The sequence below is a fragment of the Leiobunum rupestre genome, chromosome 6 (genome assembly GCF_980474605.1).
Source record: "Leiobunum rupestre chromosome 6, qqLeiRupe1.1.hap1, whole genome shotgun sequence".
NCBI lineage: Eukaryota > Metazoa > Arthropoda > Arachnida > Opiliones > Sclerosomatidae > Leiobunum > Leiobunum rupestre.
This window is the reverse complement of record NC_143389.1, coordinates 60,224,659-60,249,920: the sequence shown is the minus strand read 5'-3', so window position 1 is coordinate 60,249,920 and position 25,262 is coordinate 60,224,659. Positions and strand designations below refer to the sequence as shown.

Below are 25,262 nucleotides of genomic sequence, written 5' to 3'. Positions count from 1 at the left end.
AAATCTCCACCGAAATCTCATTTTACATTTTTCATTTATTACATATATTAAAAAAAAATATGTTAGTCCAAAGCAATTGATTTAATTTTCGTTTTAAAAGGGATGTTTTATTAATACGAAATCTTCTTTACAATTGACGAAGCGGTAAAAATGCAATAACTTTATTCAAAATATAGATGTCAGGAAACGTGATATACGTGCGCCACTAATGCGAACTTGACCTTTTGGGATGTATCGCTGGACCCCCCCCCCCCCTTTCCGTGTTTGTGGGTTGTGTGGGGGAGACGAGAGAGAGAGAGAGAGAGGATTGCGGGGAAGTAGGTATATGGGGCTTTATTCGGGGCTAATAATACGATCGCATCCTTTCCTCGGTATCGCATTAAACCGCCCTCCACTCCACTCTCGGAGAGAGGAAGAGGATGGATGGAGAACAACAAGAAAGGAAAGAGGGGGGAGAGCGAGTGTCTCCGTTTTCAAGGGCAATTTCCAAGGTCGTCTCTCTTCGGGATATACGCTAATAGCCATCTGATTACTGAAACGGAATTTATTTTAAAAGCGCCACTCTCTGGCCCGGTCTCTATTAACAGGCGCAGGTGCTTTCTCCGTGCGCTAATACTTCCTTATTGATCTTTTGATTTTCTACGCGGGGCATTTCCTGGAATACGGCTAATTAGTCCCTCCTCCGTTCATCTTACGGATCTCATCCTTAATACAATAAGTACTTAGAGCACTTGTCGTTAGGTGAGAACGAGCTATTCGCAAATATGGATGTTTTGTTTTGTTTCGTTCGGCTGAAAGCGTTGTTTGGTTCGTTTTGTCGCCTCGTTAATGTTATGTAGATTTAATTCAAAGCCCATTTTAAAAGGTGGCTTTTAATTTAGACGCTCGATTCCACTCACCCTCTCTCTCTCTTTGGGCCGTTAAAGCTCTTTATTTCGAGCGGTTAATGTAAATATCACGTCGCTTCCGCACTCTCAAATTGGGTTCAATTACAGCTATACCGATTGTCATTTTTGATTGGGAACAAATTGTCTATAATATCGTTGCAAGATGAGACGACTACGAAGTTCTTTATAGGGTTTTGTCGAGTACAAGGCCCCCAGAGGTCCTATAATTCCTATAAAATCCTATATTTTCAAAAATGTCCTATAACATCCTATATTTTTAGCAAAATCCTATAAAATCCTATATTTTTAGCAAAATCCTATAAAATCCTATATTTTTAGCAAAATCCTATATTTTTAGCAAAATCCTATAAAATCCTATATTTTTTATATTTTGCCCATTTCAAATCCCGCCACTCTCTTAAATTGCTAGATTTAGCTATAGGATAAATTCCTATACAAAGTCACTCTATACTTTTGTTATTGTTAACATGGTTAGCTACTAGTATATTTTTGTGATGAAATGGTTCAATAGTTTCTATTTTTCAAGTCAAAATCAAAGATTTATTTAACTAAATATAGATTTTGTTTTTTAAATGCATTAAGTTAGTAAATGAAATAGAATATTTAGTCCTATAAAATCCTATAATTTGAAAAAATAATCCTATAAAGTCCTAAGTTAGAAATATAATCCTATTTTTCCAATAAAAATTTGAATATTTGAGTGGGGGCCCTGCGAATAACACAATCTATAATACTTATTGTATTGTACATTATTATGATTGATCGTGTTTTCTTAGTTCAATAAGACCACTTTTCAACTTTTAACCCAAATTTTATATTTTGAAAGGTCTAAAATTAAAATTAGTGTTGATGTTTTCAATTTCGTAGTTTTGCTTTATTTTAAATATTTAGGCGTTGGAATAAAGTGTGTAGCGTAGAGGGTAAAGAATACTGTTGACCCATATGGCTCCGAAACTTTCCGTTCTTTCTACACCTTTATGTTCACCTTGCGAACGGTACTTTGGCCCTCCGTGCCCCCCTTTTTGATCCTGTCTTTGTTCGCGATTATCCTTCGCTCGGGCCGCGTGGTCTATTGTTGTCTCCACCCTCGCGTTTTCTCCAAATGCCTTAGCGCATCCGCCGTAGTTGAAGCCGCTTATTTGTCAATGTCCACCTGGTGATCTTTTATTTTAGTGGCGCGAATTAACGACGGTAAAGAAATTAAGAATTTTAACTTTCGAAATCTGTCTACGTGAATGTTACCACCGTCAAAAATATTTCCACATTGTTGACGTTGATATCTGTAGTGACCTTGTAACGCTCCGGCTAGTAGGCCAGTGGCCAGCGGGATGTCCGATTTGACTGAGCGGTGTAAATAATTACGAGCCGCTTTTTTCGGTGAGCGGGGTTAGGAATGCTTTCAGTCGATTGTTGTCCTTTCCCTCTGGTCAAATGGTCACTGCCGAAAGTTTCCGATCTCCCCCGTTCGCCCCTCCCCGTTCGAAATGAAAGCATCTTTTACAGCTTTTCTTATTATCGGATGCGGCTTTAGTCGCTTTCACGGCGAAAGGAAGTTGTTTGTTCCGATGGCCAGTTGACCTTGTAGCTCAACCCCACGCTGCTAACAGCCATCAATACGTAGAAACCCTACTATATAGCTAAGTTAAGGGTTTACTAGTGAAATGCGTTGAAAATTCCCTTGTAGCTTTAAAATGTTAGCTCGTTCTCACTGGGCATCAGCGAATCTAAAGATGGTCCATATTTCTCGCTTTCAAGATCAGTAACTGTGTTCATTAGACTTATCATAAGTAACGTAATAACAATAAGTATGGCACTTCCTATTGCTTAAATGCTAATTTTCAAGCCGAACCTTTTTTCGGCATTGATACTCTCTTCAAGCTGTGACTTGGACTCGCGACTTACCGTTTTGGATGACTAACTTTTGATAAAAATTTAAGCCTTATTTGGCTTATTTCGCTTTAGTTTTTGCAAACGATCCTCTTGGAGCGCTTGGTTAGACATTGGCCGATGGTAACATCGTTGACCATCTGTGTCACTTTGCTGTCCAGTATCCGGTCTTTTGAGGGATTATTATTTCGAGTTTATCTGTCGCTACTATAAATAGCTCGAACCGGACACCGTGTTGCGAACTGGCTAGCGCGGGAAGGTAGTTCGATTGGGGCTCGCGCGGCGGATGCCGTAACAGATCTTACATCATCCAAGCCACCGTTTTAGAAGGAGGAGAAAGAAGGGGTGTTTTCGGAAAGGAAGTCCGTTTTCGACCCTTTTCTTCGCGCTTGCTTTTCTCTTTGGTTGGGGGGTTACAAATTCTTAGCGGGAATCGAGGGTCCAGTTTAACTTTTACCACTAGAATCTCCCGCTGAGCATTCTATAGCTGGACGTTCTCTTCTCGAGGTCAGCAACGGCACCATCTGCTTGAGAGGCGTGGAGGTCACGGATAGGGTACACACTGGAGCCTTTTAGTTTTTTCTTATCGGCTGGCGTTCACTCTGGTCGAGTGATAAATAACCAACTGGCACCGATAGCCCTCGGGCGATCCGGGTTTTAGGGACCACGTCCTGAGCCGCACTTTGACCAAGTTCCTGAAATCCTAAATCAACCCGGAGTAAAAATGGACGCTTAAACCCCAAATTTGTTTACGAGAGAAAACTCTAAAGTGACTTTATAGAGCCTTCGAATACAAAGAAGTGTTATCGTACGTTACCACGAAATAAGGTTATTTTTCAAGCTTTCAATTTACTGAAGACTGAGAAAAGTCATATCACCTCGGGCAGGAATCGAACCTACAACCTTTGGGTCACTGGAGAGTGGTTTACTGTTTTAAGAAACTAAATTTACAAAATCTTGATCGTTTTTCGTAATATTGTCAAGCCGTTTAACCCGGTTTAACCCGAATTTATTTGAACGTATTTGATTAAGTAGAATTATATTGGTAGTGGTTTAATAAAAACAGATTTAATCAAATTTGCTTAATCCACAAATCCCGTTTTATCACAGATTTAATCATTGCTCAGTCCGCAAATCCCGTTTTATCACAGATTTAATCATGGTTTAGTCCGCAAATCCCGTTTTATCACAGATTTAATCATTGCTTAGTCCGCAAATCACGTTTTATCAGATTTAATCATGGCTTAGTCCGCAAATCCCGTTTTATCATGGCTTATCCGAAACAAAATGATAAAACCGTATTATAAAATCCCGAAATCCTTTTAAAAATCTTAAAAATCAGTTTACAAAATAGAAAAAGTAGTGTCGTATTCTTAAAAAATCTTAATATTATTTATAGAGAAATTTCGATCTTTAAAAAAATATACTAACGAAAATACTATCGTTTATCTTATTAAAATAATTTCCATTGAAGTCAGTGACTAACCCTAACTTGTAAGCCTATTATAATTTCTAGTGAAGAAGATATGAATAGCAGTCTTGTATTAACCTAGAAATCTATCGTTCGTTCTTTGACTAAATCAATAGGTGTATCTGGAAAAGACGAGGACAATATCTCTTTTTTGCGAATGCCCGCCGTACACACGCGTCTGTTCGGACACGAAGGAAACTGTTTTGTTCCCTTATTATTACGTTTCTTTTTGCCGAAGATCAAAAGCAATATTAAATAGTAAACCCATAGTCTTTTCTTCTCGGTGGGCGGGTGCACGTCTTGTTGCGGAGGCGAGCTTTCGGACAAATATCACACGCGCTCGTTGGCTATTCACGTTCAAGCTCGCGTAACGAAACTGGTAGTTGGCGACGATAACCGTTCATTATACCCGCAGCAACAAAGCCACCTACTGGGAGGGGACGGGGACAGACTCGGGAATTCGCACGATGCTTTTCAATCTTACATCCAATAACTCTTGTTTTTGGGGGTTGGGTCTTGGGAATACGATACGTTTCGTATTATATCGGAGTGTATCTTTAATTATTAAAGATCCATCTCCTCCCAGTATGTTGAAATATCATTTTTGTAACTAATATTCGTGCGTTATTCGACTGTCCCATGGAACAATGGCGAATGAAGAAATTACAAGCTTACGGATAAGAGGGTCGTCTAGCTTTCGATAGTAGTAACGATTAAGGTTGATTTCAAACCAAGTATTTAGTTCTTCTTATTTCTCAGGACGACTCGATTGTCGTCGAGAAAATATCTGTGTATTTCTCGTAAAATAGCGAGTTGATTTTGCCCAAGCACTTTGGGGATTTTGGGCTTCGTATTTATACGTATAATAATAAGTGAATATTGTTGGAAGCATTTCTTTTCCGCGTAAGATAAAGTGCCTTTAAAAGATAATGGTACGGATTTCAATTAACAAAAATCTTTTCTTCCGAGACGCCTGCTTCCGCAAAATGCTTTCTTCCGATATCCGCCGCTCAGGGCCCGCTGTGATTGGCCCTCTATATTTTGTATTCGTTGAAATATTTTTTCTTTTATTAATCCGAAGTAAATTTATAATACCAGAAATCCATTGTTAGATTCCAGAGTTTAGACCATCGTAGCGCGTTAACGAAACTTATCTGGTTTTCCTTGATATGTTATATAATTTATTTCTTTATTTATTCGGAATTTCCGTAAATTAATTTTATTTATTTTATTTATTTATTCGGAAATTCCGTAAATTAATGTTTATTTATTTAGAATTTTGGTAAATTAATTATTTATTTGGAATTTCAGTAAATTAATTTTTATTTATTTGGAATTTTGGTAAATTAATTTTTATTTATTCGGAATTTCGGTAAATTAATTTCTTTATTTATTCGGAATTTTGGTAAATTTATTTAATTTATTTATTGGAAATGTTCGTAAATAATTTTTTTTAAATTTATTTATTGGAAATGTCCAAATATTAATTTCTTTAATGTATTTATTGGGAATTTCCGTAAATTAATTTATTTTTCCTTTCATTGTTGTTTAGGATCATGACAAGATGGAGGTTGATGGTGAGGGTGAAGTGGCCATCAATCTGTCGACTAACAGCAACCAGTCTCCTCCTCCCGCTCGTTGCACCAGCCCCAAAAACGAGAAAGATCTCCCGCAGCAGCAGCAGCAACATACGACGCCCAATGGTAACGCCACCGATAGTGACGACGCCGCCGAAATGTCCATTCTACGGGTGCGTACTTCTAAATTTCAACTTTCAAAAAGTACATTTACGGCCCATAGATATCATTATCGAATCGAGTCTTTGTTTAGTAACGTGGATTGATTTTACTCCTTGTTAAAAAAATTGTTAGTTTAAGGTAAATATTTGACACAGTTCAACGGCCAAAATGAATAATAAAATGACCAAAATGAATGACCAAAATTAATAATAAAATTACCAAAATTAATAATAAAATTACCCAAATTAATAATAAAATTACCAAAATTAATAATAAAATTACCCAAATTAATAATAAAATTACCAAAATTAATAATAAAATTACCCAAATTAATAATAAAATTACCCAAATTAATAATAAAATTTCCCAAATTAATAATAAAATTACCCAAATTAATAATAAAATTACCCAAATTAATAATCAAAATGTCCCAAATTAATAATCAAAATGTCCCAAATTAATAATCAAAATGTCCCAAATTAATAATCAAAATGTCCCAAATTAATAATCAAAATGTCCCAAATTAATAATCAAAATGACCCAAATTAATAATCAAAATGACCAAAAGTAATAATCAAAATGACCAAAAGTAATAATCAAAATGACCAAAAGTAATAATCAAAATGACCAAAAGTAATAATCAAAATGACCAAAAGTAATATTAAAAATGACCAAAATAATTGCCTAAAGTCGGGGTGCTCCCTTGCCGGACATTGTCTACGTGTTTGTTATATACCGTTTTCGATGTTCTCGTTCGGTCTTCTTTCTACTTATCCCCCCCCCCCCTCGGCCAAGTCAGTCTCCCGCGCACTGACCAATCGGCCGGCTAACTAATATAGTTCTCCGTCAAACAACAGTCCGCCTCGAAGTTGTTAGTCTGACTTTGGCTCTTTCTTTCTCTATTACTCGATCCTCCGTGTCCTCGGATGATCATGATAATGATGATGATGATTCGAGTCGAATGATCATTTACGGCTTGTCCGAAGGGACAGCGAAACCTTGTTCTTCGTCGGGACTCCCTTTGGGAACTCTACCTTCACCCCACCCGGTTCTTAGTAAAAAAAATATCCTCTTCCCACGTATCTTAGGGTCGTCCCCAACCCCCTTCTATTCAATACTCCCCCTTTCGGGGCGTTCGATGGGCCCCTATCTGTTGCCACTCTGGTCATTTCGCGACGTCCAGCTAGCGCTCTCTTGTTATTGAAACCAAACCTCATTTAAGGCCCATAAATAAATACGCGGCTCCTCTCTCTGGTCGTCCTTTCTCGCTCAACCTTAATAATATTGTTTCTCCGATAACAGTTTCTGGTGCGTTGATTTTTTTATGTCCGCTATGGATCGGGCAAATATACTTTAGCCACGCGTTATATCGCTTTGCGTAACTTTTTATCGCCTAAGCACCTTCGTAAGGTCCCATTGGCTCGATTGTAATTTAAATTATGAAACTATGTTGTCAGATAAAGCGTTGAAATTAAAAAAAAGTTCATTCCGCACTTATAGAAAGCCCACGATACCATAGAACTAGATGGCGCCACGGAAATATATTAGCTGGAAAGCCATAATTTTTCATAAGGGATTTGGTGGCGCCATCTGTCAAAACTGTGACAAAACACTAACATTCGTGTCGCGGTGTTAGCGAATAGTTATCAAAAGTATTCTGTAATCAATTATTTAGTGTTAAAAATTTTATGGCAAACATTTTTGGAAACTAATAAACATAAGAAAATGTAAAATTTGATAAAATGTTGTAGTTTTAAAGATTAGTCAATTTTGAAAAAAGATTGTTAAAAATCATGGTTAACTTAATTTCATAAATAAATAAATAAATAAATTAATATATTTTAGTTTCCCCAAACGTTGTTGGTCTTTTTTACCTCTTCAACCGTGTTCATTGTTACCTTTAGACCAATGGTGGTTCTCGTTTATCTTTAGTAGTAGGATAGCAACCTAAAGTTGAACTTGCGAGCATAAAACAACTCGGGGAGACCTGATTTTTGCTGATAGTCAACATTTGAAAAGTGCAAAACTCGAAGCTGAGTTTTTAAAATATTAAAAATAGTCTTTTATTTGCCAAATGTATCCACCGTAAGCGCGCTTATACCAGCCTACAATGTACTTACTCAAAACATATCTTAAGTTGAAATTGGACAACTCGGAGGGAACTGAGCGACTGTTCGTCCCGTATTTGATCTGACACTTTTAATAGCCTCTTTATATCTCTTTATTATTGTTGGACGTTAAACGGCACACACGGAGATTCGTAGAAATATCTTGATATAGAAAAGCGTGTTCGAGGCCCGTCCCAAAAAAGGAGGCCGCGCCGCGTGAAAACGCAAATAAAATGTCCAGCAAATACGAATCTATCTTCTGTCGACTGGAGATCATTTGGATCTCGCGTGGCTGGGGACTATTTCGAAGCGACTAGAAATCATTAAACATCAATACTGGCGAGCTTAAATAGAGGTAGGCGGAGGTGGGGCCGCTTTAATTCGTATAAAAGGGGAAGGAAGAGGGGTCAAGGGTCATCGTGGGGTCGTAAATAATGACGGCAGAGGGGGGGAGTCAAAACGCGGTGTACATTGTGTGACTAAACTACGTAGAACGTTTAAGCGAGGTGTCAATATTCGTCACACAGGACCGTTCACTTTTACAAAGCGAGAAACGCGTTTTTAAAGAGCGGCGCGCCACCCAGCGAGGGATTTCGTAACTATAGAAGGATCCCCGTCGCCCTGACTTCTTCCGACCCTCTCTCCTGCCACCGACGATTTGCGAAGCTCTCTATCTATCGGACTCTACACTATATCTTTTTTTCCCGATCATGCAAAGTAGTTTGAAGGACGTGCGCCCCCCCCCCCCCCCGCCTCTCGAGAAAGGGGAAAGAAGTGACAATGATGTAGATGAATTATTTCGCTTCTATAAACGGATACATTTACTTATGTAAAATAAAAGCGAGAGACCGCGTTAAGAGCGAATGTTGAAAGAATTGTTTTCCGAAAATGGAGAAGTCTTACTACTTTCTTAATAATGACATATATTGGAAATAAAATTACGGTTAAGTTTCGCGATTTCGTGGGAAGGAGAGAGAGAGGTTCATGAAATATTTGAACTGTTATTTCTTTCGGAGTTTTCTTTTCTATCGATAGTGTTATTAAGATCATTATGAGCTATACGTATCTGATAACGGCAGACTCGTTTTCCGAGGTGGTTCGTGATTAGGGGGTATGGAATGATAAGGAGGGTAGAGTGAGAGGGAAACCCCCTCCCTTGTCTTTCATCCTCTCTCTCTCTCTCTTATGGCGACAATCTGATAAAGAATTCATCTCTCCCCGAAGAGGAAATTTCCCGTCTTAACAAAATAATAGTTTTCTTCATTGGTTTCTGGCAATCACTTTCCCTCCTCCCCGTTTATTTTTTCCTCGCTGCGTGCGTGTGCGTGCTGGTCGCGCCGACGACGACGACGACGGCGATACGGCCGCGTCCCGCGCGCGTCGTCATGGCAACTCCCGCCAGGCGCGCATTCTCTCTTTCGGCGGCGTCGCTATCTCTTCTCCGGCTGCTTGATTTCCGCCCCCTCACCTTGGGATGATCGGAGAGAGCGATGGAGGGGCTCCCGCCCCCCTCTTTGTGTGTATACGGCTTTTAGTGTCTCTCGCGCCGCTTGCCCGGAAAACACACACACACCACCCAGGCAGTATAAACGATCGCGCGCCTGTAAACTCGGCTCGCTCTCGCGGCGGCTTTTTAACCCCCGGCTCGGCCAGACTTTTCGTCGTTCGCGGCGCCGCCGTCGCTCTCCGATGGGGCGCGCGACGCCTACCCGGGGACGAGCCGCCAACTTTGGATCGACGAAATCGTAGACCGCCTCGTTCTCGCTTTGTTTTTTTTTAAACGCCAACCAAAAATTACAACTCGGGTTGTAGTTAGCTACTCTTTAGTAAATAAATACGGGTATTAGATGTAGAAATTTTAAATATATAAGTAATAAATACCGTTAAATTATAAAAGAAAAAGTCGTGACGTGTGACCGTACGCTTACGAAGGTAGGCAATTTATTTATTTATGTCTCTTGTATTCGTCAGTTTCGATGTAAAGGTTTTGTTTTTGGCGTAGTTGGGAACGGCTTTTGTTTAGTCTGTTTTGTTTTGTTTACTTTCGTATTATTTTTATATTTCTCTATCGTTGATTGCGTTGTTTTGGAAGCGATATTTTTTGTTTTGGTCGCCCGTCCGTGTACGTACATCCTATACCCCCTCCGCTAACCTCCCCGTCGCTTTCTCTCTAGTATTTTACTTCTTTGTGTACCGTGTTTTGTTATTGCGTGTTTTGCTGTTTCTGTTTAGTGTATCGAGCAGATAGGTTTCTTCTTTCGTATGTTGTTGTTATTCGCCCCCCCCCCTCCCCCCTTCTCTGTTCCCGTCACAAATACGGCCAGGTTAAAATACGACATTTTTCATTTATTTCTAAGCAACGTCTAGCTTTTTCCCAGGGTTGATCGTTTAATATTCTTCGTATTTTTAATTTGCCTTATGGGGGATTAAATTGATATTTCGTATCGACAGTTTCGTTACGTAAACGTTTCCTGATTTTCCTGTAAAGGTGAGTTCCACCATCGTTTTCTAACTTACCCATCCATCCGGGACGTTCAGTGTAAATCTTACGAGATAGTCCGTATAAAGTAAAGAATGTGTAGTTTTAAATTATATACACGCTTTAAGAGTGAACGGTTGTCCAATCGTGACGTAGGGGGAAAGGGGGACCTCTGTCGGTGTTCCTTTTGTACTCCCCGCAGTCTCTCAATCAGAGTCTTGTCCTAACAACTCATTACGCTTCTGCCGTTAAAGTCTATTCCTTGGCTTTCTGGTTTTTGCCTCTGTCTGATTTCACCTTCCTTCGAAGAGCCCATTGGAAGTTGTAAGGTTAAGTAAAGGATCGAATGGTTCCCCTTTTTATCGGGGTCTTCCCCCGCGGGCCCCGATTCTCTGTCGGTGTCCGGGCTGCAGCGACCATCAGGCGTGCTCCGCGTTCGGGATGGGATGGCTCCCGCGCGACTGCCGCGTCCTGGAGCGCGTTTCGTCGCCCGGTCCGCGTACGCCTCCAGCCTTTGTCTCCTCGTTCGCAGTCACTACCTAAAAAGTGTTTCATGCATATTAATTTATGCAAATCAGGCGTTAATTAGTTGCTCAAACACGAGGTAGCCTAGTTGGACGGCGCTACGGGAAACGCCAACTTCGACGAACCCCCCTCACTTTCTCTGGCCCCGTTCTCTTTGGCAAATTGGGGACGGTGAGAAGTTATAAGAGGTGTACGAAGGGGCTGTCTGCGAACGGGGTTTTCGGACAAGTAGTGCCAATAATCTTCGTCAATGGTCTGATTCTCAATTGGCAATCCTCTTTCATTTGGCGATTTATAGCTGCGGACGTTTCCTAACTTGTAAATTATAATTGGAATGGGATATCACGCGTTGGTATAGCGTTGAGTATTTCGCGCTATTTCATAATTGTGAATTTTCCTTGAAGAAAACACAGTTTTCCTTTATTTCACCCTGGTAGTCTACTTCTCTCGCAACATCTGTGTGTTGCTACTAGAACACTTCTACAGGCGTTAATAGGCCAAAATAGACGATTCCTTTATTCCATTCTTCTATTTAAAAAAATATATTTTTAAAGAAATTCCAATTTGTTAAATAATAACAGTTTAAAAACTTTCTTAAAATGGTACGGAAATTGACAAGAAATTACTAAATATTGAAAATAATTTAGGCTAATAATGCAAGTAAATAACCAGTAATCAATTGTCAATTTCGGCTTCGACCAGACGACGCAACGCGACCCCTAAATATTAACAAAATTGACTTCTAGCAAAAAGTCAGACCCGGTACAAAGCCAGGTTTCTGACTGACTTTCGGTAATGTAATTTTATCCCTGGTATTCGCTGGCGGCTGCCTGGACACAACCCCCGGAAAAAGCGACGGCGAGATTCGGACAGTATTTGGTGTAATCGCCAATTAGCCTTCGCCAGTGGCGTTTTCTGTCCCCCGAACCCCAGCGTTCGACCGTTTCCTCGTCCTTTCCTTACTTCAGTAAGTAGTAAGTAGCTTTCGCGTATTTTATTTCGCCTAGTTACTCTCTTTATCCCAAGGTGGCGCTACCGTACAATCTGTCGCGTTTACCTATCACTCGTGACGCGAATGAAACCGAGTTTTTGGAATAGCAGAGCGCCGTTCCCTCTTCGCGGAAGGGGAGGGTACAAAAGGGGGCTCCAAGGGGGATAATTTACCTCGGTCGTGATTAACTTCGGGGGCTGAAAGCGCCCCCCGAACTTGCCTATATAAATAACCCCACCCTAATTCTGATTAGTAGAATACGATTGTTTTAGTATTTAAGAACTTTTTTTTGGTCAGTATGGTAAATTCTCTTTTTGGTATCCGTATTACGTGGGAAAAATCATCCCCTTCATTTGAGCGGCGAGCAAATATCCATGATCGATTGAAAGAATGTATAAGCCAATAAAGTTAACTCGGGGAGTTTAGCGCTCTAAAAAAGTTTGAATATAATTAAGGAGAAACGAGAAGTTTTTGGCTTTCTGTTCCAAATTTTCCCCGTATTAGTGGTTTTGTTTGACTAAAGGCGCTTTTTCTCTTACCAAGTACCGTCTGCAATTTTGATAAACCTGGTTGTATTTCGAGGTAAATGGATTTAATGAAATAGATGATTATTTTGCCGTTTCCTGAATTTAGTTACATTCTTTTAAATCTTTTTATTTAAAATAGGTTTTTCGTGAGACTTAAATTGTTACCATCTTGATTGAAATTTCCAATTTTAAATCATTGGAAATATTAAAATATAAATTTACTTTGTTTTTAATTTAATTTATTTTAAATTGAAAATTACGCCATAATCTTTTTTTTGGACTGTCAATTAGTATCCGTAATGTCTAATTTAATCAAAATCTTTGAATGAAATTTTCGATCCACATAATTAATGTTAATTAAATTCTTTGTTTTACAAGTCACAAAAAAGAGGTTAGCTGTTTTTACTTCTAGAGAATTTCAGGGTGATTTAATATTCAACATTCCATTTCAATCGAGTACTGTACTCTTTAAGTTTTATAATGTAGGGTATGCAATGTTTTTTGTTACCGTGATGCTACAAACGTGGGAGGGAATGAAACGGGGAGTAGAACATTTTTTTCCGCTTGTTAAGCAGGCGAGTTAGTAACAAGTTTTATTTGCACGAGTCGTTTGGACGCCGTTACCCCATTCATTTTTGTTTATATTGATTAGCTTTTGTCGTTATTATGCCTATTTGCTTTTAGGTTCCTCCCATTTACCCCTACTACCGCCGCAAAAATCGTTCGGCTATTTCGCAACTTTGTTTTAAATCGTTACAAGGGGCTGATTTCTTCGCCACTTCACGCGTGCTGAACTGGACGCGATATTTATATTTTTATAATAAATGTCTTAACGTACATTGCTTTGAAAAGCTAAAGTGTGTCAGCCCAATTAACTATTAATACCTTTTCGTCATCTAGTTCGTTTTGTTTTCGTGAGATGGCGGTAGTGTAATGGCGCCTGATTCTGTCTTGATGCGGGATCCATCTCCTCATCTCTCACCCGTTGTTGGACATCGGCGCACCGCGATGGGATGGACACAGAGACCGAGAATAATCCCTAAATCACTCCGCTACAACCACGGACTGTCCAGAATTTGGACAGGCGCGCTTGTTTCTCCAGCCCACTTTCTTGGTCAAACCTCCTTCCTTAGTTCATCGGGGGGTCAATGGAATCAATGCCAGCCGATCCGTATAGTTAGATTTATAGTACTTCACCTCGAAGACTTCGCTATATTATGTGTATTTATTATTATTCACGTCTATTTAATAAAATAACTAGAAAGAAATTAACGTTAAAATTCACCACGTAATAAAATATGGCAAGGAATAGAAACTACATGTTTATGTGGGACGATACAATTGTTCAAATAATTTTATAGTTTTTTAAAACCACAAATTCTAGTCGTATTTGGTGACCATTTATTTGAAATTTTCGTCGATTTTTTTCCTTAACTCTGTTTTATTAGCTTTTAACGTAGTCTACGCCACTAGGAACTTCCAACTAGTAAATAAATGACAATGAGAGTTTCTATTCCTTTAATTTTTTACTATATATTATATATTTTGCTTAAGAAAGTAGACTTCAGTCCTTTTTAGTAACAAACGAGTTCCAAAATGTAAGATTTCGTTTCTCTTTTATTTAACGAAGTCAACCCGACGTTGTACATGTCGGGTGTCAGTTAGCTAAGCTTTATCGGTGGCTGGTTTTTATCTTAATACTTTCGGACTTTGACCAGTGTCCAACTAGCGGTGATAGATGGCTAACAAGCTCCGTCGACTCTTTTTTTCTTTGTCTCCGTTGGCGTCCCTTCGGAACTCCTTTTCTTCGGGACGCGAAGGGGGCGTGTCGGCGGCGTGGTCAGTTTTGGCATTTGGCCGCGCTATAAATGAGAGTGAAGTAGCCTTCACAGGGGCTTCGAGCCACTCCCGTGTTATGGAGGCTGCTTGCAATCCAACAACGCCGGTTTCGCCAATATAGAGTGTCCTCCTGAGAGGGGCAATCCGCTTGTAGAGCAAAAGAGGGTCACTTCTATTTGCCTCTCTCCTTGGAAATATAGTCCCCCCCTTACTCTTTCCTCCTTATATTCTCTTGCTAGAATTAAGTCGAACCACTTTTCAACTCCTCTCGATCCGCCCTCCTAAATACTTCTTCGTGGAGGCCCGTCCCTTTTTTTTTAAAAATGGACAGCGCTACTCTATTTATTCCTTATGTTCCCTAAACATTAATTTCCACTAAACCTTTAAATTACTATATTACCATGATAGTTTTAAATCTTATTTATCTACTTAATACCCGCATAGTTTTAGGCTGTATTTTGATTTATTTTTTTATTACGAAATAAAATTATAATAATAATCAGCTAGGCTAATACCCAAGGCACCATCTTGGGCCTAAGTCATCAAGCGACTTTTAAAGCTATTAATTCAGGTGGTCGGGTTACAATGCGTAGGAGGGTGGTGGCAAGACCAGCATGCCACGCGAGCCAACAGCTCCCTACACTAACTATTACCCTTAACCTCAACAAGTTTTTATGGAAGGGGAAACCGAAGAGCTCGGGGGGGAAAACCCGTTAAACCAGTGGGGAGAGAACTTGCAAACTCAACGCGGAAGGCGTTTTTCCGAGTTATCACCCAGTGTCACAAGCTGGGATCGAACCCGGCTCCTCTTGTTGCGAGGTAGGAATAGAGCATAACGCTGATTTGGGTCGGCGGTGGCGTTTCACGACAATCACCTGGTGGCGGCGCGACGCGTTAATTTTTCAAAAATTTCCAGTGGCGTGAATTTTTTTTCGGCGGCGCCGCCGCGAAGGGGTAAAAGTTTCTCCCTCCTTTTGAAATTTTTTGAAGGAAAAAAGTTACGTAGAAAATCTCAAAACCAACTCGGCGGCGGGATCAAAATTTAAACGGCGGCGGCGGCGGCGGCGGTGGCGCGCCGTAATGTAAAGGGCGTTGGGTCGGCGGCGCTAGGCTCTGGGTAGAATATAGGAGCCGTGAGGGTATAGGGGAGCGATGCCATCCCTAAAAAAAATATTTTAATGAGTTGGTATTTAATTATTCCTAATTAGCTAATTATAATCGATTGAAACTCTGAGTTGGGCAGATTATAAATTTGGGTTTAAACCAATTTAATAATTAATTCATCGGTTTATATGTGAACGCAATACTTACCCACAATAACTTCGAAAGTGCGTATGTAACGATACCAATGAGTTAATACAATTTGATGTTATTAAACATTATTGCAAACTTTCGACCGAGTTTAACGTATTTCTTCTTATCATTTGCATAGATTGTTCTGGAAAGTTATTCACGTTTAGTACCGCGTGCTTAAACTATAAAGAGATTAAGAAAACCGCCGTGAAATCCTAATCGTTGACTTTCTACCGAATGCCAATAAATAACAGTGAATACTCCGAACAAAAATGCTCTTAAAAATATTATAATCATACGATATGGTCTCCGCATAAGCGATTCAAATATTAAAATGAATAACACTTTCTGTCGTCATCATTTTAAACACTTCATTTTTGGAAATGATATATTTTTGGGCCGCCTTTCTATGGATTTTGTAGCGCCGCTAATTTCGCGTAAATTGTCATTTCACACGAAGAAACATATTTTTAAATACATAAAATATAAATTTAAGCCGTATGATTAGACCCTTTTCTACGCGTTTAAGGTTTAATAAATGCATTGAAAACGTAATAATTGTGTACAGAAGTATTTTTTCGTTATTTCCCGTACAGTGTTGTTGTCAAAACAAAATGTTTACGAAACGTAAAACTATTATCTTAGTTTTGTTTTGCGCTGTTTGCTTATTCCAGGTGTTTTTCATTATTCGACGAACTTTATTTGCTTTTATTAACGTTGTACCATACGTAACATAGTCACTCGTAAGTATGCCTCGGCGGTATATAAAATATTTTCACTGAAAGTTAGTCTCGTTGCGATAAACTACGGACTAGTAGAGCTTATTAACTGGCAGATGTTAGTTATGATGTAGGTTACGCCATACAAGATCTCATTGTATACCGCCAACGCTAATAAACAGTCAGTAACGGCACGTTATTCACTGTACCGCCAACGCTAATAAACAGTTACGTCACTCAACTTTAGTACATACAACAATTTTATTCTTTTAAGAAAAATTTATAATGTCCCGTACTAGTCAAAATTAGACTTAAGCGCTGGCTATCACGACGTTAGGCCTAACACAATTTTTTGCGTCCTTTTAAAAACCAGCCTTAAAGAAATACTTCAATAACAACGTTTACGCGTTACGAGTGATAAATTAATTGGGAGATTATTCTAAATTTTAGTTATATTTTAGGGTATTCGCTTTACTCTAAACAGTTTTTACGGCATCGTCTATAATAACGTATAGAGGTATATCCTTTTCTTTCGTGAACTGTTTGTTCAGTAAGTTGCGTGTTTGCTTTTGCCGTTTCCCCTCGTTTATCGAGACTGAGAACTCCTCCGCTGTCTCTAACAATCCCTCGCTCCGTCCGCGCCGTCGAAAGTGATACCTCTATCTCCTGCCCGCTCTTCTATATAGAGTCGTCTGATTTTTCGAAACGTGGCGTGGCTGGTGCTTTCGGTCGTTTTCCGGGTGGCGCAATCGCGTAGCCGTTTCTCGTTTATATATATATATATATATATATATTTTTCGCCATTCGCTTTTAGTTTCTTCGAAAACTACCTCGCAAACAATAATAATTCTGTTTGTCGAGGTTGCTGCCAAATAGGTCGAAAAATGAAGGCCTAATATTTAAGGGGTATTATCGACCATGAGTCGCTGATATTTTCGGTGTTTAGCTTCGATTTAAGGTTAAACCGGGTTCAACTTTATATTTGATTTACAAGATTTTTTATCCATAAGACTGGTTTAAATTAATATTGTACTATTATTACCTTTAAACATATCAGTACAGCCTACAAAATATTTTTAGTACCAAGTCATATTTCATTGTAAAAAACCTTTGAGGTATTTTCTGTTGTCCTAAAATGTTAAAACACTTAGAAATGAATGCCCAAATTAGAGCTTATTTTTGGGCAAGGAACAGAGCGCACCACAACTTACAAAGAGACATCCCGAGGTGTTTCTCCCAGATTGTTTTCAAACTCGGGGGTTAAGTAGACCTTCATGTATCTTGAAAGCTCCTAAAAGGAAAAGTTTCAATGGCCATTCGCTTTGCCATGGCAACCAAAAATGTTTTTCATATCTCAAATTTAAACTTTCTCTACGTAAAAGGCCTAGGTTTTCTTCTGCCTGTCCCCCTTTAAATTAGGCCAATTTGTTCAGCGGTTGGCCTACCACCAGGGTATTTGTGCTCCACTAAGTTAATTTAAAGGGGGACAGGCAGAAAAAAACCTAGGCCTTTAACCCCCGAGTTTGGAAATCCTTGTTAGTACATCAATTTAAAAATTGATGCTCTTACCTTTCCTAGATCAAAAATAGTCTGTTAACATTGTAGAGCATCAAATGTTAGAAAAACAAAAAAATTTGGTCACCCGTTTTAGAGTATAAAACCATCACAGATGGTTGTTTATAGGTGCAATTTTAAATGGTCTGCTTTTGAAAATACATTTTAATAATGTAATACAAGTTTGGTTGAAATATTTAATTGACAAATGCAGATATCCAATATCGCAATTCGAGTCTAGGGATGAAATGAACAACATTTGGTATCTGAAATATGTGCGGGATCGAAATTTTAATATACAAATATAAACGGGTCAATTATTTTAATTAAAATTAATAGCATTATTCAAGTACGCCTTTCTAACTCCCGTTTTAATTATATTTTAGGCATGTTTTTCATGTCCACAATCAATATCCACGAACAAGTTGGCTATAGCGTAGCTCCAAATTTCAAAAATAAGTGGGTTAATCAATATTATCTTAAAGCTATAATTTAAAACTCAGTTAAAGGACTTTTTTCGTATTTACCAAAACGTATAGATGTAACTAAGCAACGGCTGGAAAATCTATCCAGATTTACGTCGCATTACGTGATTTAACAAACGACAACTGTTGTCTGTACACGCAGTTGGAAGGGTGTATGCCTTTATAGATGTAAATGGAATATCACTATTATAACGTTGAATTCTTAATATTAATCTTGAGCATATCTTGAAGTCTATAAGAATAATAATAATAATCAGCTAGGCTAATACCCAAGACACCACCTTAGGCCTAAGTCATCATGCGACTTTTAAAGCCATTAATTCGGGTGGTCGGGTTACAATGCGTAGGAGGGTGGTGACCACCCCGGGGAAAGTAAAAAATAATCAATGCCTAATCTTTGGATTTTAAAGCTAATTTGAATAGGCTGTAAAGACATTTTGTGGAGTTACCATGGAGAGATTTTAGTGATTTTAACGGTTTAAGACTTATATTCGCACTGACTATTTAGGATACGCGTGAGGTAAATAACGGCTTTTACAACTCCTTAACGTACAAGCGTGAGATTGTCCAATATGAGATTATTAATTCGGTAGACGGCGAATTTAGTTCGGGATCCTAGAAATACAGTTTCCCCTCGTTGTCTCCTTCTCTCCACTCTTTGCCTATAAATAAGTCCAAGGACGTTGAAATGTTTCAATTCGTTGAAACAACCGGAGCATTCTCGCTATATTTCGGCTAATTTTAGTCCGTTCTTCACCTCAGACACGCTCCCATCTGTAAATCATTCAGTTTTCTAGTTGAATTAGTTCGTTGATTTTATAGTTAAAAACCGTAACGGATATTTTGTTAAATGCCATGACAAGTTATTTTTTATTTGCGAGGCTAGAGTCGCTTCCAGTCCCGCCCATTACGCAAATAAAAATAGGTGAGCCGTCGTTGACGGTTTCTGTCACGCGATCGCCTGCTCCTTTTTCGACACGGAGCGTATAGTGGCAGGCGGCCCATACCTACCCGCTTACTTCCTCGAACCAACAGTCGAGTGGCGCGCGCTCTTTCGACTTTTTAGACCTGGCAGTACACTCATCAACGCGACGCTGACGAATTTTGAGACCCGAGGCTCCGTTTCGACGACGTTCGTGTGTCGGCGCTATATAAGTTAGAATCGCCACGCGAAGGAACAATTCCGTATTTGACCGCTTACCAAATCTCGGTTCGAAATTTAAATGAAAACGGTATGATTGACAACAACGTTATTCCCAAGTGGTACCTAGATGGCGATCGGGAAGATGGTCAGCGGCGCGAGGTCCGAAAATGGACCACTCCGTCACCCGAAAAAGACTACATCGTCCGTCCCGACGAGCGAGGTTACTCCTCGTCTTGGACGTGGCAATTCTTTGACGACCGTAATAACCAGCGAGGTCCGGAGGTCGACCGCTTGACCGACTCGAGGGAGACCGAGAACAATAACCGCGAATTTTACGTGTCTTGTTTGAATCGTCCGCGGGCGGCTTCGACTCCGGCTCCTTCTCTCTGCGATGCCGCTTTTGCCAAAGAAATTCGCCGACTGGAAAACGTTCGTTTTTCCATTCCAGGGTACGATTGGGAACTGGATTTTCAACCCGTAAGTCTCCTTTGTCATTGCGAGTCAGCTGACAACTATAGTATATAACTTTATTCTATTTCAATCCGAGCGGATCGGCGTGCGAAAGGGAGGGAGGAAAAGTTCTGCGTTACGCAAATTCCTCGATGTATATATATATATATATATATATATATATATATATATATATATACATTATGAAATGCTTTTTGGCCTATATATTTTATCGCGTTTTCTGTTCGGTTTTTGGTTCGAAACGTGATTCCAGCCAATAAAGTGGCAGTCACCGCAAAGGTGTTTTATTCGAAACGTTATTTAGCCTTGAGCGTGTATCGTTCACTTTCGTTTTTACACCAACGTTGATTTTCAAAATCCTATAATATTTATTTACGTCGGTTTTTGGCTTAATAATTAATTTTTTGAATTATATGGTACCAGAATAATTTTCCTATACGCTTTTGCCTGTAATTATCCGCTCGAAACTTAAATTCATTAATTGATTATTGTTTAGCACCTGTTACTCAAAGTTGTTTTGAAGTAAATATTGTGGGGATTTTTTTAGATTCGTTTAATTAGAAAACCTGTACCCTTGTGCGTTTAACGCTTCGTGCAAAAATTCATAGACGTAACGCGCTTAAACCGAGAAACTAAATCTGTTTACGTCTACTACGAATCGCTGTAAAATGTTTCGTGTTGAAGTAAGTTGTTTTTCGGCCCTAGCTTCCCTCTTTTACCTCTTAACGGGGTTGGCTGATTTAAAACAAATTGATTTAAATCGTAATCAAGATTTAAATCAAGTTATTTTTTAATTTCATTTAATTCAAGATTAGCTCACTGATAAAAGTAAAATATCCGTTAATTATACAGGAAAATAATCGTATAAAAATAAATAAAATAAATAATTTTAATAATAAAATAAAAAAATCTATTAAAATAAAGAATCAATTGATTTGATTTTTATTAATACACACAACGTCAACACCATTTTCGCCAGCCAATTTGTCATTTAACCAATTCCAAGAAAAATGCGAATCCTTAAAAGGGAACTTGATTTTGGACATGGGAGTGCGGCGGGTAAAGCACTTCTAAAGGCGCTTGTCCTATTTTTCGCCTATTTATTATATTGTTGAAAATCTATAAAAATTAATTAAATCTGACCGTTAACTATTTTATGGGGTTTTATTTTTCGGGTAACGTCGTTAGAAACCAAGTTTTAAGTAACGTGAATAAGTTAGACTAAAAATAATTTTAAATTATATTAAATAATTGCCGTATGTTGCGTTACGAGTGTACTTAATATTAATTGTATCGCGAGCGGCTGACCAACTAGCTCGCTCGTATCCGTTCCGCAAATTTGCCTCGTAGAATACTTAAGTCAATTTTAATAGTTTTAGAAAGTTGGTAAATTGCTTTTGAATTTTTCGTTTTATTTTCGCTGGTTATTGTCATGGCAACAATTGTTTACCGCCGACTCAAAGGTTTAAGTAGGAATAACGGTGGAAAGAAAAATTGTTTGTATTGGTATTCATTATATATGATCTTCTTTATGGACATCCCTAAAACTGCGCTATTCAAATACTAACAACGTCGATTATTAAGAGACGGGAAAGTATGAATATTTTAAGTGTAGGCCTTGTTTATAGCGACGTGTTTTGATATTTGAGAGAATGATTGTCCGCGAATGTAAATATTCCAATAATGGAAAAAAGGCCTTTATGGAGCTGGTTTGTCGTAGTTAATTTTTTTATTCGCGCTGTTTACCGGGCTGACGGCTTCTGTAATATCACGCGGAATGGATGTAACGATTTCGGTTTGTAATTATAAAAACGGGCATTTCCTGCTATTCATATTTGCCCGAAATTACGTAAAGCATTTAACTCATTTAGTAGACTACATTTTATGTAACCGTAAAATAGACAGGGTGGAGAAGTCATTAGTGACAACAAAATCCTGTTTAAGCTGTTTAAGTTGGGATCAAAATAACTTACAACGAATTTTTTATTTCAAATTTTTAATTACCCTTTTCATGATTTAAAAAAAAATTAAATTTAAATTAAAAAAAATTGGAGAAAAATCCCATGCTTTTTTAAATGGAGATTTTTTTGTTATAAGTGGTCAAAAACATTTTTGGTTGCCATGGCGATTCGAATGGGTAGTGCAACGTCTCCTTTTGGGAAATTTAATATTTCATATAGGTCTACATTACGCCCGACTTTGAACAAAATCGGCCATAAACACCTCGTGTTTTGAATAAGATTTTCTGACATTTCGCGTAAAGGGCTACGATATTTTCTGGCTCAATTTCCGGTTAAAATTTAAATGTGTTTAAATTATGACGTAATATGACGTTTTCCCCCTTATTCTTTTATTGCAGAACCGGAAGTTATCCAGCCAATATTCTTTTGAGAATCTCGTGGCCCGCCTCGATACGTTGGGAAAGGTATTTATTTCAAATTTATTTTGTATAGCCGATTACAAACTAAGGTAGCGCCACCCAGAGGCCTAGAAATGTTTCAAACAGACCAATTACAAAAGTAAAACACTTTTTGGGGCAAATTTTTCCTTGTTATAATAGTCTGTACCATTTTCGATGTAACTCGAATCCGTATGTGTGTTCTGTTCCACTCTTGATACGGTTCTCAAATTAGGTCTCTTTCCCCATTTAATTGGCTGTTTTACCAAATATATCGGAAAAGCGTTGGAGAATGTAATTCGAGAAGAATCCCTTCGGTCTATATAATCAGCTATTTATTTCGGAACTCGCGGTCAATTTTAATTTTGTCTTTTGCGCGTTTTAAATCTCCGGGGAATGATTGTTAAACTATAAACTAGAAAAATAATGAAAAGCTTTTTCTATTAATATCTGATCAAGTTTTTTTGAGGATGCCCATTAAAAAACTTGTGCCCTCGCGCTTTAGCGTTTCGTGGAAAAAGCATTATTTCGAACCGAAATTATTTTCACTCTGTTCACGAATCATACGGTTCATCTTTGATGCCTTTCTCGAGAAGTTACGTTTCAAAATATAAATTGTCTTTTTATAAATTGGTAATTAGATAATTAAATTGTAACCTAAGGAACTAAAAATATCACTTCAATTAACGAGAATAACCTATTCGTCTATTATTCGTGTAGCACCTTTAAAGGATCGATAATATATTTATATTCATAAATTAGTTTTATTGCTTGTTAACAAACTCTCTTGAGTACGGTGTTTTTAGGTCATATAAAATGATTGTTTCAATAAGAAAATAACGGACTGCTTAAGTAAATGTATGTAGGAAATATTCATTTCTAAATGGTTTCGTGAAAAAACTTAAATCGCGTTTAAATTGGAGTTAAATATTTCCACAATAATTTATCCACAATCGACGTTTTTCTTGTAATTTATTACGCTGTGTTTAGTATGGCACGCATTCATACGTTATGCCCATATTATAATTATTTGCGGCCCTTTAGAAGGATTTTGGGGGATTTTTAATTTCCTAAAGCTAGCAAAATATGGTGATTCATCCTCAAAATTTAAATTTCTATAATTCTTGTGATAATTTTCAGTAGAATTTTAAGGAACATCAGAAAAGTCTTTCTCTAATTTTTTATTTTGGGGCTCACCTTTCGTAGGATTTGGGGGTTTGGTTAAAATTTCAATGGTGGCCATGACCCACTTACCTTTTCATATCCATTCAGAAGTTATTCCCATTCATTTTAACTTCTTTCTGTAACAGTCGTTGTTTTGTATAAATACGGGAATAAATAATTTCATTTGATTCGAACACACACGAGATATTTTAGGTTTGATTAGTCTTTATTTATTCAAAGCTATAAAGCGTATGAGAATGCCTTAATGGTTGGGATTTAATTGAAAAATATCTCAACTTGTCTGGGTCACGTTTTGTTTATCCTTTTGTTTCCATAAACAAAATGAGCCCGTAATGACTCCCAGAGTAAACTACCAACCTAAACCAATTCTCTGCCCAAGAACCTGGCGATAATTAAAATTTAATATAGTTTTTTGTAGGGAACAGTTCCTTTATACTTCCGCGAAATTCTTGAGCTTATTTTTGGGTTGTATAAATGAAGGGTATTTTTAAATGGCGTTTAGTCTTAATAGTTTCGTAGTAGTGCAAGAAACGCTAGCCTTCATTAGGAACGCGAATCGGGTCATTAAAATTTAAAGGCATCACCGCTGTAATCTACAAACTGACCCTTTAGTTATAATTAAACCTTATTTTCGTACTATTCATAACCTCTTTTATTGTCAGAATCAATGGCAATTAGATTATCTACTTTACGACTAATCTTACGAGGAGACTACCCGAGGTGATAATCACCGATTTTGCTGAAACTAGGTGGGTACGTAGACCTTATGGTAACAAGAAATTTCACCAAGGGAAAAGTTGCAATGGGCATTAGTTTTGCCATGGCAACCGAAAATGTTTTTGACAACACAGTACGTATATTTTCTCATTGAAAATAGCATGGGAATCTGAGCGCCTGTGAAAATTTTCAAAACCAAAAAAAATAGATCAAAATTGACAAATGAAATTAATTTTATGATATTTTGATGAATTTTGGTCAATTTGATCAAAATTGATCAGAATCAGTAAAAATGGAGAAAAGCGAATATAAAAATAAAAAGTTGTATTTACCAACTAATCGACGGTAATAAATGAATTTTATCAAAATTAATAAAATAGAATTTAGTTGTTTGAATTTGATCAAAATTAATAATTTTAATTAGAATTATTATTATTATTTTTTAGAAGTGCTCAGATTCCCATGTCATTTTCAATGAGAAAATATACATACTGTGTTGTCAAAAACGTTTCCGGTTGCCATGGCAAAACTAATGCCCATTGCAACTTTTCCCTTGGTGAAATTTCTTGTTACCATAAGGTCTACGTACCCACCTAGTTTCAACAAAATCGGTGATTATCACCTCGGGTAGTCTCCTCGTTAGTAGAATCTACCGTAGATATTACAAAGATCAGTAGAAAAATAGGAGGAAATAAATTAATTTAAGAAATCACTTGTCAAGCGGAAACTGTAAATAAACTGGACTTGAACTACTATAGTTTTACCGTATGAAAGAAACAAAATTTCCGAATAATCTAATCTTCCCTAACCATAACTTATTAT

General features: G+C 37.9%; 1 protein-coding gene across 10 annotated transcripts in view; it reads left to right on the top strand.

Annotated features, from left to right (window-relative positions):
• LOC149942900 (uncharacterized) overlaps positions 1–25,262 on the top strand; it is a 250,460-nt gene that overhangs the window by 201,433 nt on the left and 23,765 nt on the right. For 9 of the 10 annotated variants that reach the window (XM_090179897.1, XM_090179895.1, XM_090179896.1 and 6 more), the window contains 2 exons: positions 5,819–6,016; positions 22,500–22,565. In XM_090179897.1, the coding sequence (XP_090036023.1) occupies positions 5,819–6,016; positions 22,500–22,565 (264 nt within the window). The remainder of the gene's footprint in view (positions 1–5,818; positions 6,017–22,499; positions 22,566–25,262) is intronic. The other variant, XM_090179898.1, reaches the window with a different exon arrangement.